Source organism: Trichomycterus rosablanca, chromosome 10, assembly GCF_030014385.1.
Source record: "Trichomycterus rosablanca isolate fTriRos1 chromosome 10, fTriRos1.hap1, whole genome shotgun sequence".
Taxonomy (NCBI): domain Eukaryota; kingdom Metazoa; phylum Chordata; class Actinopteri; order Siluriformes; family Trichomycteridae; genus Trichomycterus; species Trichomycterus rosablanca.
Genome location: NC_085997.1, coordinates 181,468 through 198,212, shown reverse-complemented (window position 1 = coordinate 198,212; position 16,745 = coordinate 181,468). Strand labels below are relative to the sequence as shown.

The following is a 16,745-nucleotide window of genomic DNA, read 5'->3' as shown; positions in this document are numbered from 1 at the left end:
GTAACAGAACTGAAGGTTCTCCTCGGCCCATGGAATATCATCTCAAAGGGTTTAAGGGGCGTCTAGATCAGGGATTTTCAAACCCGAACGCCCCCTTGTGGAGGCTTTACGTTACATCTTGTATAGAGAGAGTGAGATGCATTGTGGGTCGCTTGAAAAAAAAGTTAAAAAACCTTGATCTAGATGATTTTGGGCAGATGCTTACTTGGAACTTTGAAAAGTCTATAAAAATTAGTTTGATGATCTGAAACAGTGAAGTGTGACATGAATACAAAAATAGAGGAATTATACATATGTAAGGGTGTTTCAATATTATTCATTCACTGTCTGTTTTACCAGCGCTTTATCCTGATCAGGGTCACAGTGGGTCTGATTCATTAGCCCGAAAGACAGGAAAAACACCGGATAGTCCATCACAGGGTAAACACACACACACACACACACACACACACACACACTGACTGCATGTCTTTGGACTGTGGGAGGAAACCGGAGCACCCGGAGGAAACCCACACAGACAATGGGAGAACATGCAAACTCCATGCAGAAAGGACCCTGGGGAATCAAACCCAGAACCTTCCTGCTGTGAGGTGACGGCACTACCCACAGAGCCACCGTCCCTGTATAATTACCACTGGAGCGTCTCTACAGGTTTGGTGATTCCAGTATTTGCTGTAACTTGTAACTGTTGTTCCTCCACCCGTCCAAACAAAGTTCATGATGATGACGCTCTCAGAAGATCTCGTGGACTTTCCTCCCCGTTCCTCCGCCCGCCTGATGGAGCTCCTGCTGGGGAATTTCCTCTCCGTGCCAAACGTCACCTGGAATTATAACTGAAAAACTCCACCGATTATACGACGTGGAACCATGTTCATAAAAGTTTAAATAAAGTAACAATGGAACTCTGTAGCTGGAGATTCGTGTTATTATTACGGCTGTGTAAAGGGAAGTGAAGGTTTGTGGTATTTACATCAAATTGAAGTGAATAATTGGTGTGTAATAATAATAATGCACAGGAAGTCACATTGGCATGGTGATACACCTGCTAAAAATAATCACACTAATAATTATTATTACAGTTATTGTTATTATTACAAGTACTATTATTACAATCATTATTACAATTATTATTATTATTACTATATTAATACTAATACTATATACTATAATAATTTTTATTATAATTATTTTACCACTAGTATTGCTCTTATATTATTATTAGTAGTAATAACTACTACAGTACTATTATTATTATCATTTTTATTACAATTAACATTATTATAACTAGTACAGCTATTATTGTTATAATTATTACTGCTATTTAACTTCTTTATTTACTCATTCACTTTCTTAACCGCTTATCCAAATCAGGGGGGGTGCTGGAGCCTATCCCAGCTTTTCAATGGGCGCAAGGCACACAGTAACACCCTGGACACACACACACACATACACCCATTCATGTGTTTGGACTGTGGGAGGAAACCGGAGCTTTCAGAGGAAACTCACACAGACATGGTGAGAACACTTCACACAGAAATGACCCGGACCGCTTGGGGATCGAACCCAGGACCTTCTTGTCATGAGGTGACAGTGCTACCCACCGTGCCGCCCCACTACTATTATTAACTACAGACGCCTTTATCCAAAGCGAATTACAGTACTGTGACAGTATACAGTCTAAGCTATTAGGGGTTAAGGGCCTTGCTCAAGGGCCCAACAGAAGCAACTTGGCACCTGAACCAGTGACCTTCTGATTACTAGTCCAGTACCTGAAGGAATTTTTAAGTGTAAAATAGGTTTTTTAATGTGGCTTGTTAAAAGTTGAACTGTTGATGGATTATTATTATTTAACAGGGTTTAAATATTACACACTTGATTACACACCACCAGTTACTCCTCACTTGTGCACACTGTTTTAACTCTTTTAGAACAGTTTAATATAAAATCCTCTCTGATTTATTGAGGTGCAGAAACGATATTTAGTGAATAAACTCGGTTATTAAATTCAGTGACGTTGCGACTGGAAAACGAAACTGAAGGGAAGGAATTTCCCAAGAAGACATGGGCTGTGTTCCAAATCTATTACTGCTATTAGCCGAGTGCGCTACAGAAGATACACAGTAATGGCGTCTACACCCTATGTAGGCGACCTGTGTATCAGTGTGTGCTGCGTTTAGAACAGACCCGGGGGCGCCAGAGCTGCTATAAAGCGCCGAGCTTCCACCTCAGTCTGAGAGAAACTGAGAGAAGCGAAATTCACTCACAACATTCATCACATCTGATCAGGTAAGTACTGATTAATCCTGTTTTAATATCATTAATCATTCATACGCTCGGTTTTATTCATTTAGATGAGATTAGACGAGCATAACGTTCAGAATTTGTTCGTTTATTCAAATCTGTGGCACCGAATTCTCCTAAACTCGACCTGTTTTATTACTGTTTATAATTTAAACTTATTATAATTTTTTACTTTTCCTGCATATTTTTATGCATGTTTCACTAAATGAAGCTCATGTTACTGCGCAGTACCTGTCTGTATCTGTTAATCTACAGTATATGGACAAAAGTATTGGGACACCCCTTCAAATGATTGATTTAATGTGTTTCAGCCACAACAGTCACTAACAGCTGTAATAAATCAATCATATAAAGGAAATTATATGCTTCCAACAGTTTAGGGAAGGTCCTTTCCTGTTCCAGCATGAGCGAGCTCTATACAGACATGAAGAAACGGAGCCCTGACCCCAGCCCCACTCACCAGCTCTGGGATGAACCGGAACACCGACTGAGGCTTTCTCATTTTTTTGCTTCTGTATTTAGGTGTCATCACAGCAGATCTGGTCCTCATACCAGATTCAGTACAGTTTTTACACCGGATGTCATTCCTAACACAATTCTATTATTATTAGAAGGTTTGTGACCTGCACTGAGAGCACGCTGACAAGTGCACCTCACAATAGCTGGGCACCTCTTCCAGACGCCTGACCGGCTGATAGCACAGCTGAGATTTGAACCCTGGATCCTCAGATCTCAGAATATTGGAAACAACCTAACCACTGTGAGGTCTGATTGCCTGTGCACTCTCAGTGCAGGTCCCAAGCCTGGATAGAAACAGGAGGAGTGGAAAAACTGTACCGAGACCAGATCCACTGTGGTGACGCCTAAATACAGGAGCAGCTTCTCGTACCTGTTTTGCCTAAAGACCCTCAGACTGTTCTCTGCATTAACAGCACAGTACGTAACATCTACTGATAATATCTCTGATTTCTGATTCCTCACCAGTCACTAACACTGCTGTACCAGTCGCCGTTCTCATGGCCCAATGTAAACCGCTCTTCGTTCCCTGGCTGAGGCAACAGATCGATGGTGGAGGATACCCCGGTGTTCAGTGGGTGAACCCGGAGCGAACACACTTCAGCATCCCGTGGAAACATGCTCTGAGACAGGACGCTAACAGCGACGACGTCCTTATATTTAAGGTCAATAAACTCTGATGTTTTTCTCTTTGTTGAGATATTACAGCTGACCGTCACAGTAGTGGCATCTTGTGCTATAAAATAATTGTAGCTATAGCAAATATAGTAATTTAGTTCTATTAAACACAATTTAATAGTTTTAGAAGGTAAACAATGCACTATCACAGTTACTAATGTTAATAATGGGGTGGCACAGTGGGTATTAGTTGGTATTAATGACTTTATTGTTGTAAATACCACATTTACTCACATGAATTGTGTTTATAATGAATACTGATCAGTGTTGAGACACAGCATGAGGGTTAATGATATAAAAACCATGGTTCCTGGGGGTTTGGTGTTCTGGCCTTGCAGTATTTGTGGACTCACTGTGACCCTGACCAGTAGCTGTTAGTAAAAATGAACAAATAAACAGTGGAATAAACACTACAGACCGACACCTGACCTGCCACCGATCGGTCAGTCCGGATCAGAGTACGTCAGTAGACACGACCTGCAGTTTGTTAAATCCTTATATGTTTTTTTAGGCGTGGGCACAGACCAGTGCCAGCCCTGATGGGCGGATCCCCGGCGACCCCTCGGTGTGGAAGAGGAACTTCCGGAGCGCCCTCAGAGCTCGACGCTTCACATTAGTAGAGGACAACAAGAACGACGCCGCCAACCCTCACAAAGTGTTCAGGTTCCCGGAGGGCTCGCAGTCCGCGGCGGAGTCGGGGGACGCGCGGTCAGGTGGGCATGTTTTACAGAGACGGTGAGGAGTGTTGGGTTAATCAGGGACCATAACTGAACTGAACCCAGCTGAACCATAACAGAGTTTGATTTTCTTGCAGAATCACAGGAGACGTCGCCCGGAAGTGATGTAAGTGCTGTATATAATAAATGTTTTATATATAATCGTCGTATCTAACACATTTCATTCTCATCAGCGCTCTGTTTCTCATTTCTAGACTTTAGGTACCGTTCTGTACCAGGATGAAAGTCAGCTGTTTTTAGGTGAAACACTAAAGCTGAAGTTTATTTCACATTTAAATGTTTATCTGATGTTTAGGATAATTTATCTTCCTTTATCTGGTCCTGCTCTGTTTCATAGATGGATCCCAGACACCAGATCTGTTGGAGCAGTGCCTGAGTGGCCTAAACATTCATGAAGCTCAACCAGGTACCAACAATTTAATCCTAAAAACTTTTAATAAGCCACTAATTTGTTCAAAGACTCACTAACTTAAGTCAAATAAACATAAAAAAATGACCAGACCCCCTATAAACACCTATAAGTGCCCCATAATGTAGCTAATACGATCAGTCCTTCCATCGTTCAACATTACTATAACATTTACTGTCTTTTAAGTTTTAACACATTAATACATGTTAATTGAAGCTCATTTAAGCCACAAATGGCCCGGCAGTGAGCCTGTCATTGGAGGGGAGATATGATCGGGGAATTGGATATGACTTAATTGGGAGGGAAGTGTTTTTGCTGATTCTTATTCATTTTATCAGTAGTTCTGTATGAGTGTTCCTGTGGCCCTTAATGAAATGTTTCCCCTCAGCAGTTCAGTGCGATGTACAGGGATCGTTTTACCAGCACGGATCACCGGATCAGTACCAGTTCTGTGACGCCAGGTTCCCAGTTCAGGAGACTGGACACGTTCAGGAGTTCTCTCCAGCTGAGGGCGCTGTTGGCGGCGTGGCTTGTTCCCCTGCTGAAGTTGCGCCGACTCTGGTACAGTCTCCACACAATGGTGTATTTGAGGGCACACGGCACCAGCCCGTGGAGCCTGGCGTGGGGTCGGGAACTCCTGCCCAGGGCGCATCCAACGACTCGGGTACGAATCCTACAGATCTAACAGTACAGAGTGATAAACATTTAATAACCTGAATCTGCAACTTTACACCCAGGGGTCCAGCCCATCATGGGTCACCACACACTCACCCATTTACCCATGACTTACACCAAGGGGCAATTTAAAGTAGCCAATGGAACTACTGGCATGCTTTACATGTGTTTAATTGGATTTAGCTCCAGTTACAGCAAAGACTTCAGTACAGAAACACTTCCTCACTTTAGGTCTTTCATTTGTTCAAAGACTCACTACTTCAAATCAAAGACCCCCTATAAACCCCTATATGCAACCCTATAACATAGCTAATACAGTCATTCTATAGTTTAACATTTATACTGTCTTTTTAATACATTTATATATTTTAATTGATTTAAAGAAACTAACACAAGTCTAAATAAACTACCGTGAATTAGCGCCGCCACGCGGCTGAACGCCGGAACTACGGGTACCGAACCAAACAAGAAAATATTTGTACATTTTTAAAAGCTTTTAATTGATTTAATACATTAAATAATTCTATAATTATTAACATTTATTTGTAGACTGTGCAGAATATAAATATCCCGGTTATTTTAATTTGAAAGTAAAAATGTTGTATCTGGCTATTTAAAAAATCCTGGAGTCACCACACTTAATCATGATCTAGGTGTTTTCAATTCTCACCCTGTCCTGACCGAGGAGAGCTGCAGACTATCACCCCCTGACACACCTGCAGTTGTTGAACACTTCTCTTCACCTCACAGGGGGTCGTACTGAGAGTGGAGAGTCGCTGTAAGTGTGCAGGAGCCTCGACCAGCCAGCAGAGGGCGCACATGCTGCAGCAATGAACCATGTCCACAGTAGCTTTAAATCATAGATACATGATATACTGTAGATTCAGCAGGTAGATTAAGAGTGATTTAGTCATTAGATTACATAAATATATTATAATCCTCACATTTCTAACAATCTGGCTGGTCTACAGTTGATATTGTGGGCATAAAACGTTCCATCTTTAAAACTGTGTTCTTTCTGATCATACCTGTTTCTACATTGTGACGGTGGCGTGTGTTTGGCTTTATTCTTTATTTTCAGAGCCCACAAAATTTGAAACCCAGTTTATGGTGAAGGTTTATTACAAAGGAGAAAAAGTTCTGGAGCAGCTGGTGGAAAACGGGGCCGGATTTCAGCTCGTGTACAAGTAAGAAACTTTATTATTTATTTCACCTTCAGCTGTAACGTTTCTACACTGTATAGAACACTTTTATTCTCTATTAATGCATTTCCCTCCCAATCTGGTCGTATCCGTAACTGCAGCACTTATGAAGAAAATGTCCCAGCTTATTTCAACCTGTGTGTTAAACTGTTTGATGAATAAAATGTTGTTATATTTTAGGGAGGACGTGAGCAGAATGGCGAGCGATCTTGGTGTGGTGAAACTCCCCGGTGCTGACCGTATCATGGACCAGACTCAGGCCAGATTCACTCAGGAGATCCTGAACAATCTGGGGGGTTTGGAGGTGAGACTGGAGGGGGGGATGCTGTGCGGATATCGCTGGGGAGAAAGTCGTGTGTACTGGGGACTAAATAAACACGAGCAGGGGTCCAGACCCAGACAGCTCGCCAAAAACCAGCCCGAGCCCCTCTATTACCCCAAAGAATTCATCTCAGGTGAGTAAACGCTGTACAGAGGTTTTACCTTATTAAGAATAAACAGACCTGAAACGTTCATGTGTTGTTGTGCAGACCTGATAAAGTTCATGCATACCGGACGAGAGTCTCCGTCCCCCTTTCTGTACTTCTGTCTGGGGCAGCAGTGGCCCGACCCCAGAAACCGGCCCTGGGAGAGAATGCTCATCATGGTTGAGGTAAATGTGAGACTTTCACTCTCTCAGCTCTTCTCTCGGGAAGTTTGGGAATGATGGGTAATATGGGTGGGGTGGATTGGCCACTGGAAGATGTCTGATTCTCAAAGAAGAAAACAGTGGTAGCTCAGCGGTTCAGGTACTGGACTAGTAATTAGAATGTCCACAGCCAGTTTGCCACTGTTGGACCCCTGAGCAAGGCCCTACAGTTATCATGATTGTTAGCTTTAGATAAAAGTGTCGCTAAATGCTGCAAATGGAAACATAAAATGTGTTCTGACAGGAGAAGGTCCTGGGTTCAATTCCAGGTTGGAGCAATCCCTGTCCTTTCTGTGTGGAGTTTGCATGTTCTCCCTGTGTGTGTGGTTTTCCTCCCACAGTACAAAGACGTGCAGCCTGTGTGTGTGTGTGTGTGTGTGTGTGCCCTGTGATGGAGTGGTGACCTCTTCAGGGTGTTTCCTACCTTTAGCCCAGTAAATTTCACCCACTGTGACCCTGACCAGGATAGAGCGCTGGTAAAACAGACATTAAATCAGTAACATTTTTATTCCTGTGATCGATTTGTAGGTGGTTCTGATGACGCTGGAGAATCTGAAGCTGATGGCTGTATCTGGGGGCGCGTCCTCACTGCAGTCGTCTATAGAGCTGCAGATCTCACTGGAACAGATGATGGACTGGTTTTAGAGGAACGTTTACATCAGAACTTTCGCACTTTGTGGAACTGTTGAGGTACAGGAAGTTCTCTGCAGACCAACCTTCAACTCACGAACGTTCAAAGATCTGAACAACTGAGTCTGTTTGTTAAAAATGTATTTAAATATTTAAATAAGTGCAGAATTCTAAACAGGTCGCGTCTCTGCCGCTCAGGGCCGGTCCATGTGCGCCAACTGTTCCACTTTTACAATTAAATTATACAATTTTCCTTTAATCTGACATCTAGTCAATTGTGTCTATATAACATGTGAAGTTCTGCCTGTTACTAAATGGTGTGTGGGTGGGTGTGTGTGTGTGTGTGTGTGTGTGTGTGTGTAAATCGCTCTTCTCTCACGTATCAATAAATGTGAAACTTTTGTTTTCTTAATGACCAATCACGTTTCCTAAATCCAAACCTGAGACACACGTCTGTACTGGATTCACATCTAAACCACGTCTGTGGTGTCGTGTGGATTTTCTATAATGTTTACATGATAAAATATTGTGCTGCTTATGAGGAAATAAAGTAAATAAAAGAAATAACTTCAATACCATCAGATTTGATTTATTTTAATCACATACATTTTTATCTCAGGACCGTATCTCCAAAATCCGAACACACCACCATCTGAGGTGAGGAGGAAGAGGAGGGACAACCACCTATACTTTTCTGTACCTGATCTGTTCTCTGTAAACAAAGATTTGGAATTAATTTTAGTTATCTGAAGTCGAGCATCATTCAGACCTGCACCGTTCTCTTGGTGTATGTTTGTACATTATATCTCCTACTGTAAAGAATAACTTAGTGGTTCATAAAATTTTTACCCGAATACCACTCCTGATCAAACAAACACTAAACCGGGTGCCACCTAACAACCCCCTGACAGGAACACGTGTTCCACACACTCACTCAAAGTACACGTATGTGAGCAGTGAGCATCTGTAATGTTAGAAAAGCCCTAAAATGTGTTTTCCCATCATCCCATCATTGTTGGTGATGAAGTGTAAACTGATGTGTAAACTGGGAATTATTTCTATTTAATGTAATAAAGTCAAGGGCTCAAAATATTTTCTGGTTCCGCCGAATGTTCTTGCACTCACACGATTTTTTCCTTTGATTTGTCACCGTTTGGATTTGTTGAATCTGTGCTGCATGTTAAGCTCGTGTCCTTCACACGACAGGAAACAGAACGATGGGTGACGACTAAACACTCACATTTGTTTATACGACGACGTTAACAACCGCTGCGTTCCAGGAATAAAACCTGAGGATGTAAACACGCACACACACGCACACACACACACAGCGAAATGTTCCTAACACAAACAGAACTCAAAACTCTGAACAGCCAACGAAAGGTGAAGCGAATAACAGCGACCTGCTGAGATCTGGGATCCAGGGTTTGAATCTGCATGGACAACATTGGCTGATGTCTGGATTTTGAGGTGCACCTGTCAGTGCGCTCTTAGTGCAGGTCCCAAGCCCAGATAGAAAAAGGAGGGTTGCATCAGGAAGAGCATAAGGTATTAAAACTCTGCTGAATCAGGTATGAGGAGCAGATCAACACAGCCAGAACTGTGTGAATTAAAACAGTGTGAAAAATCCAGACGTGAAATTGTATTAAATCTGATCAATCTGATTAGATAAATTAGAAAATAAGTTTGCACTGATTGTCTCTATCAAAGCATCTCACTGGTCAGTAAACATACGTGCACTAATAAACACGTCTTCACATGAACCTCTGAGCTGTATTTTTCAGAGAACAATAAAGTCTTGAGTTTTATTAGAATTTAAGAGCACGTTAAAACGTTTATCTGCATAAATTCCAATAAAAAAGTGTAAAAATAAAGTGTGTTCTTAAATCTTTGAGGGGAAGTGATATAAATACGATGGTGTTGATGTATTTTCGGTAGCTGCGAGGTTACACAGCGTTAATCTTACAAACAGCCGGCCGTGTGTTTCCTGACAGGATACTCTCGAGTGCTCGGTGGGTAAAACAAAGCCGTCATGTCATAAACACGCCACCACACACACGGGCACGGTGAAGCCTTCATCAACAGGATGTTCATGTTAGAGAATCATTCTCATGAACGCTGATTCCCTTCAGACCTTAACAGTCACAGTGACTCAAAATAACCAACAACAGCACCTACACCTGAATAAACCACCCACACCACCCGGCAGACTTTTCCTGTTGACCAACGTGGGTTTTTTTCCAAGAGGTGATCAAAGTTCTGGCTACTGGATCCACAAAGTTCACCGGAGAGATTCTGGGTCGTTCAGGTTCAGGGCCGGCGCTAGGGGGGGGGGCTGAGGGGGGCATTGCCCCCCCAAATTGTGTCTTTGCCCCCCCAAGCAAAGCAGTCCAGAACCAGGGCTAGGGGGGGGCTGAGGGGGGCATTGCCCCCCCAAATTGTGTCTTTGCCCCCCCAAGCAAAGCAGTCCAGAACCGGGGCTGTTCAGGTTCATGCCTGTGTCACCATAAAACTCACATTACTGATACTAATGGATTTAAAATTAACAAACGGTGGCACGGTGGTGCAGTAATAAATAGCACTGTCACCTCACAGTGAGAAGGCACCGCAACCCTGACCAGGATAAAGTGGTGGCAAACAACGAATGAATGAATGAATGAATGAATGGAAGGTCTTGAAGGTTTTGAATCATGAAAAATTTATTTAAAAATCAGATTTTTCTTTAGTAAATGAATCTTGATTATTAAAATCTTCCAAAATTCTGTTTTTAAAGTACATGATTGATATTTTAGTTTAATTTTCCTTGATTTATGGGACACGTCCTACAGGTGGATCTTATTGTGTTGGGGTTGGTATTGTACTTGTCCACGTCAGTGTTTGGACCCTGGACGTTTCCACCTGTGACTCTTCTGTAGTTTCTAATCACTGCAGATGATTCGGTGGGTTTAATGGAGTTTAATTCTGGTAAAACATGTTTTTTATTTATATAAAACAACTCCAGCTGCTCCGAGCAGGAAAATACACAATAGAAGCTGTAAGGAAAGAGAAGGAGGGAGCAGGAGGTGATTCAATCATCGGCCCTTCATGGGAACGTTCAGAGGACTAAATCTCAAGCACATCTGATGGAACTAATCATTAATGGACTTGATTATTTGTGAATCAGGTGAGTTTGAGACAAGACCTGATTCCCAGACGTTCGCTCTCATCAGGGATTCAGGGGGTGAATAATAATAATAATAGTAATAATAATAATAATAATAATAATAATAATAATAATAATAATAGTAATAATAATAATAGTAATAATAATAATAATAATAATAATAATAATAATAATAATAATAACAATAATAATAATAATAATAATCATCATCATATTGATTGTGACTGATGATTCGGAGCGACACGTTTGTCATCAGAAAGAGTCACGATGGACTTCTCACAGGTTCCTGCCAGGAATTGTGGGAAAGCTTTTGTGTCAGTGGGTTTTGAGTCATGAAGGACAGATAAGCCACAGAAAGGAAAATGGAGCTCTGGAGGAAAACGGCTCTCTATTTTAGGATTCAAGTTTCCGGCAGGTGAAGGAAGTGAGCAGAAGTGCGTTAAGTATTGGGACAGATGAAGGAGCGTGTAATGCACAACCTGTTACAGATAGTGTCCTTTTATTTATGATTTAAAACGATTTAAAAGATTAAATATAATAATACCTTCATATAAATGTGTTACATTACAGCGCTGTACCAAACTATTTAAATATTAACAGGATTTAATTATTGTGTAAAAATAACTGATATATTATTAATTGTGCTCATCAAGGTTTGGAGTTCAGTAGTTTTAGAACTCTTTTACCATATGTCATATAAAATCACCCAACATATTACTTTTAAATATTAAGCAGCTCGTAATATGTTATGAAGAGGTTATAAACTTTCTACCTTTAAAGCCCAAATCAAAACCTCCACAAAAATGTATTTTTTCCAGTGAATCAGACCCACTGCAACCCTGACCAGGATAGTGGTGGCAAACAACGAATAAATGAATGGAAGGTCTTGAAGGTTTTGAATCATGAAAAATGTATTTAAAAATCAGATTTTTCTTTAGTAAATGAATCTTGTTTATTACATTATCTGCCACAATGTATTTTTAACGTACATTATTTATATTGTAGTTTATTGTAGTTGATTTTTGGGACACAACCTACAGGTGGATTGTGTTGTAACTGGTAAAAAGGAGAATTTTCTTGCTGTGAAAACACTACTGTGTAAGATCAAGTAAGCAACCAAAAAGCTCACAAACCGATGACAGCAAGAGAACGTTCAGGAACCGGTGCTCAGCCAAGAGGAACCTCAGAACCATCAGCCAATGCATCAGATATCAAGAGAAACTGAACTTAAATCATCAGTGTAAATGATTATGATTGTAATCTGTACCAGCAACAGTGAAATAATTTTGAAAATTCATCAACATTTACCACAGTGAGCAAAAGTTAAGAGGAACTTTCTTTATAAACACACACTGAGGGTGGAAATGTTGTGACATCATAATTTATAATAATACAGCATCACTGTTTATGTAATTCTGCATTTCTTCATGATTTTGTACAGTTTTATTAATGTCATTGCACCTGTGAAATATAAACCCCATCATTAATGTAAAGAAAATAAAGCTTCGGGTCAGACTCGGTCACTCAGGTCACTCCCCTCGTTTCTCTCCTCCCTTCCTCCCCATGTTTCACATAAATATTCCCTCACATGGGGACACCTCACAATTTTGGCTTTAGAACAACAGCAAGTGCGTCTGGTTTCTTCTCACAGGATTCAAAGCTTTTCACATCGAGTCGACTTTAAAGGGAAGGAAAAGGAATCAGGTCAGTGATGAAATACAATTACTGATAAATGTTCTGTGCATCATGATGAACATGGACGGGGTTTTCCTTACTGGTGGTGATGGTTTCTCTTCTGGTTTAATAATAATAATGACTATATAATTATATAGCACTTTTCACCAATTCAAGGTCACTTTACAAAATAAATAGAATCTAATCAGCAGTGGTGGTCGAAAGTGAGTGAAAGTAAACTGGGAGATTTGGGCTTTAAAGGTAGAAAGTGAACTTCAGGAGTGAATAGATGAATGTAAGGACGTCTATAGTGAGGAGGTGAAGGATGGAGGTGATCTGTGCAGATCTCTTTGTGAGGACCAGGAGTACGGCTGCTTAATGTAATGAAGGTACTGAGACCTCAGCATGTGTAGAAGTCAGTGTAGATACTGAAGTCTTGGTACCTTCATGGGTTGGTGGTCATTTGAACACAAGGTTCTCCTTATGGTGTTGTAGTGTGTATATAACTGTAACTGTGGTGTTGTAGTGTGTGTATAACTGTAACTGTGGTGTTGTAGTGTGTGTATAACTGTAACTGTGGTGTTGTAGTGTGTGTATAACTGTAACTGTGGTGTTGTAGTGTGTGTATAACTGTAACTGTGGTGTTGTAGTGTGTGTATAACTGTAACTGTGGTGTTGTAGTGTGTGTATAACTGTAACTGTGGTGTTGTAGTGTGTGTATAACTGTAACTGTGGTGTTGTAGTGTGTATATAACTGTAACTGTGGTGTTGTAGTGTGTGTATAACTGTAACTGTGGTGTTGTAGTGTGTATATAACTGTAACTGTGGTGTTGTAGTGTGTATATAACTGTAACTGTGGTGTTGTAGTGTGTATATAACTAACTGTGGTGTTGCAGTGTGTATATAACTGTAACTGTGGTGTTGTAGTGTGTGTATAACTGTAACTAGTGTTGTAGTGTGTATATAACTGTAACTGTGGTGTTGTAGTGTGTATATAACTGTAACTGTGGTGTTGAAGTGTGTATATAACTGTAACTGTGGTGTTGTAGTGTGTGTATAACTGTAACTGTAGTGTTGTAGTGTGTATATAACTGTAACTGTGGTGTTGTAGTGTGTATATAACTGTAACTGTGGTGTTGTAGTGTGTATATAACTGTAATGTGTGTTTTCCAGGTCATTACATTATGAAGGTGACTGTGCTGCTGTTGCTCTGTTTGCCGGTGACCATAGCTATGGTGGTCCGACCCTCACGACCCTCACACAGGTACAAACACACACATCCGCATGAGACAAAAAAAATGCAGACACTCATAGAATTAATAAAAGACTGAAGACCCTGTAGGTTGACTGATGATTATTTACTGGTGTCACTTCCAGCAGGTCTCAGACAGACTCGGATCAGCTCGACCACAGGATACAGCGGGATCCAGACAGTGAGGTGCGACCAGATCTAGACGACCAATCCAGCGCTCGTTCACTACACGAAAACATCCTAATACCATCCACAAAGTAAGTCACACTCTCCTGACAACGGTTTCAACTTAAGGGTGCAAAATACAGGCAGGTCATCAAATCCACACATTAATGTAGTGCCAACATCGTGACATCATAACACCATAAGCATGTGTGTACTATGTACCTGGAGGTTAATTCTAGTGTGTGACGTTTGCTTATCTTGCAGTACGAACGTCAGATTGAGAAGACGAGCACCACAGAAAGGATGCCAGTTTGGCACGTGTCAGATGCACAACCTGGCAAACACGTTGTACAGAATGGGCCAGACGTACAGGAAAGAGCACTCGAAAGGAGCCGGAGACCCAAACGGATACGGACGCTGACGGATACGGACGCTGAAGAAGTGTTTTAGTATCTGTTGTAGTGAACAGAACACACACACACACACACACACACACACACACACACACACAGCAAACCACTGCCAGCTAAAACACACCAGAAGAGGATTTTAGTCCAGTTACTCCAGAGAACAAAGTGACATGAAAACAATTCTAATTATGAAATGATTTGTACATGTTAGATTAGTACAAAACATCCAGATAAACCAGGCGTGTCTACACTGCAACTCACTTCCCTGTTTATTTATTCCAAGCTACATTAATGCTAAGCTACTGTTCCAAATCTAAAAGTTGACGACTTTAGCTACCTCAGCTAAACTACAAACAGCAATATTTTAAAAGAAAAGTCTAGATAAATTTATTTATGCTGATAAAAACAGCACATCAGCACATAACCACTGTCCGTTCTACACTCTCAGTTTAACATTTGCTATTTAAAACACTTAGTGCTCATTAAAATGAAATGTTTTCCTGTTCAACTGGTTTGTTTGGTACTTTTGTTTTACTGTCAACTATGATAAGTGAAGATATAGCTTTGTGTATTTCTGTTGAAATTCTACTTACATACGTATGCACATTACCTTGTAAATCTATTTATATATGCACTTAGTGTCTGTAATAATTACTTTTATTGACTGTAGTATTTTGCACAATATGTGAGCCTGTTGTGCCCCATTAATCACTGGGAAAACCACCACTGATAACTAGTTGTTTATTAGTAATTATTTCATTTTCTGATCATTTTTAGTTTATATACTGTTCATAACTCAAATCTATAGTGTTTCATCTGTAGGATGTAATAAAGGGTGGCAGAAGAATTGTGCAATATCTGTATAAAGAAGCTACAGTCAGTAATTGTATGTCCACACACTGTACCTGCAGTAGGTGTACAAGGTAGACACCTAATATATTGATCACAGACTAAGAGTATATTTTATATTATTAAAAACATTTTATATAATAAAGCATTACATGTATATTAATGATATATAAATAAACGCTAATTTATAATTTGTTTAAAATGTGTTGCTATTTTCTTTCAGATGCTTATTTTGAAAATAAAAATGACATGATTTGCAAAATGAAACCCCCAAATATTTTACCCAAAGAGTCTTTTACCCAAATATTTTACCCAAAGAGTCCTAATATTGCATTTTTGAAGTATTATTTTTGGACACAGATGGTCAAGAATAAAATTCATAATTCTTGGAATTCTTTGTTCTAGAAAATAAAGTAATGTTTTAAAATTAAATTAAACAGGATGTTGTTGATGATTGTTTACATGTTAACATAAGGGAAATAAAGGATTTAGTAAAGTTAAACTGGTTTCCAGGTAAATAAAGACTTAATCCTCTGGTAAAGCAGGACTGGATTATTGTGAGTATTGGAAAACTGGAACGACTGTGTAAAAAACTGCTTTTATTCAGAACAAAAATTAAAGAAGAAATGACATGAGTTTCTCTGCATCTCGTATCTGATATGCTGCCTGTCTGGATTTTACTCTCCTAATTTATTCTATAGTTCTCTCTATTGTGATCTAATTTCTTTATAAACCTCAAACTATTGCAACTACATATTTATTATATTTAACTCAAAACTTTCTTGAACAATTGCTTCATGCTTCAGATTGCAAATGTATTCTTAAACTATTATGATTTTATACTTGCAATATCAAACGTTTATCTTTCTCAAGAAATAAGACTTTATTTTTATAATGAGAACTTAAAACTTTATTTTAAAAATGCTGATTTATACTTCTAATGTCACAAGTCATGAGTGTTATTACCACTGGAAATCACAATACAGTGTATTAATGTTTAACAGCACAAACAATACTGTATTATTTTTACTGATTTAAATTGAGATTTTGAGATTCAGGCCACTGCAAACTGTAATTCTAAACTAATACATGAATTCTTAATATATATGATCTATACCATGTACTGTGATTAAGACTGATGTGTGTGTTGGGATTGTTTACACCTGTTAGCAACAGTTTGGATGTAAATCCCTGAGCTGGTAATTATAAAGTGGTTCACATACTTTTGTCCATACAGAGTTTATCTTCCATTAGTGACATTAAACCTGAGATTTTATCTATTTATAACTTTGAATCCCTCACATGACCGTGACTGTGTTATTGCTAGTCTGTGCTAGTACATGCTAGTACATGCTAGTACAGCAGTATGTGGTTTGGGACGCAGCCGCTGTGAACA

General features: G+C 39.9%; 1 protein-coding gene across 3 annotated transcripts; it reads left to right on the top strand.

The window, feature by feature from the left end:
- The first annotated feature begins 2,234 nt into the window (after positions 1 to 2,234).
- irf3 (interferon regulatory factor 3) lies at positions 2,235 to 8,912 on the top strand. 3 transcript variants are annotated; one of them, XM_063002609.1, is made up of 12 exons: positions 2,235 to 2,286; positions 3,286 to 3,482; positions 4,007 to 4,208; positions 4,310 to 4,338; positions 4,427 to 4,472; positions 4,570 to 4,638; positions 5,030 to 5,305; positions 6,398 to 6,503; positions 6,699 to 6,973; positions 7,049 to 7,170; positions 7,735 to 7,896; positions 8,456 to 8,912. In XM_063002609.1, the coding sequence occupies exons 2-11, from the start codon at positions 3,318 to 3,320 to the stop codon at positions 7,849 to 7,851; spliced, it is 1,407 nt and encodes a 468-aa protein (XP_062858679.1). In that variant the 5' UTR covers positions 2,235 to 2,286; positions 3,286 to 3,317; the 3' UTR covers positions 7,852 to 7,896; positions 8,456 to 8,912. The 3 variants fall into 3 exon arrangements, with proteins under 3 accessions (XP_062858679.1, XP_062858680.1, XP_062858678.1); XM_063002610.1 differs by lacking the exon at positions 8,456 to 8,912 and having other exon boundaries at positions 5,033 to 5,305; positions 7,735 to 8,409; XM_063002608.1 differs by lacking the exon at positions 8,456 to 8,912 and having other exon boundaries at positions 7,735 to 8,409.
- Positions 8,913 to 16,745: the final 7,833 nt, after the last annotated feature.

Bases quoted from the DNA above. Each gene is read 5' to 3' on its own strand.
- irf3 (XM_063002609.1), top strand. From the start codon at position 3,318: ATGGCCCAATGTAAACCGCTCTTCGTTCCCTGGCTGAGGCAACAGATC. The intron at 5,306-6,397 runs GTACGAATCCTA...CTTTATTTTCAG, and splicing joins GGGCGCATCCAACGACTCGG to AGCCCACAAAATTTGAAACC. The intron at 7,171-7,734 runs GTAAATGTGAGA...ATCGATTTGTAG, and splicing joins GAATGCTCATCATGGTTGAG to GTGGTTCTGATGACGCTGGA.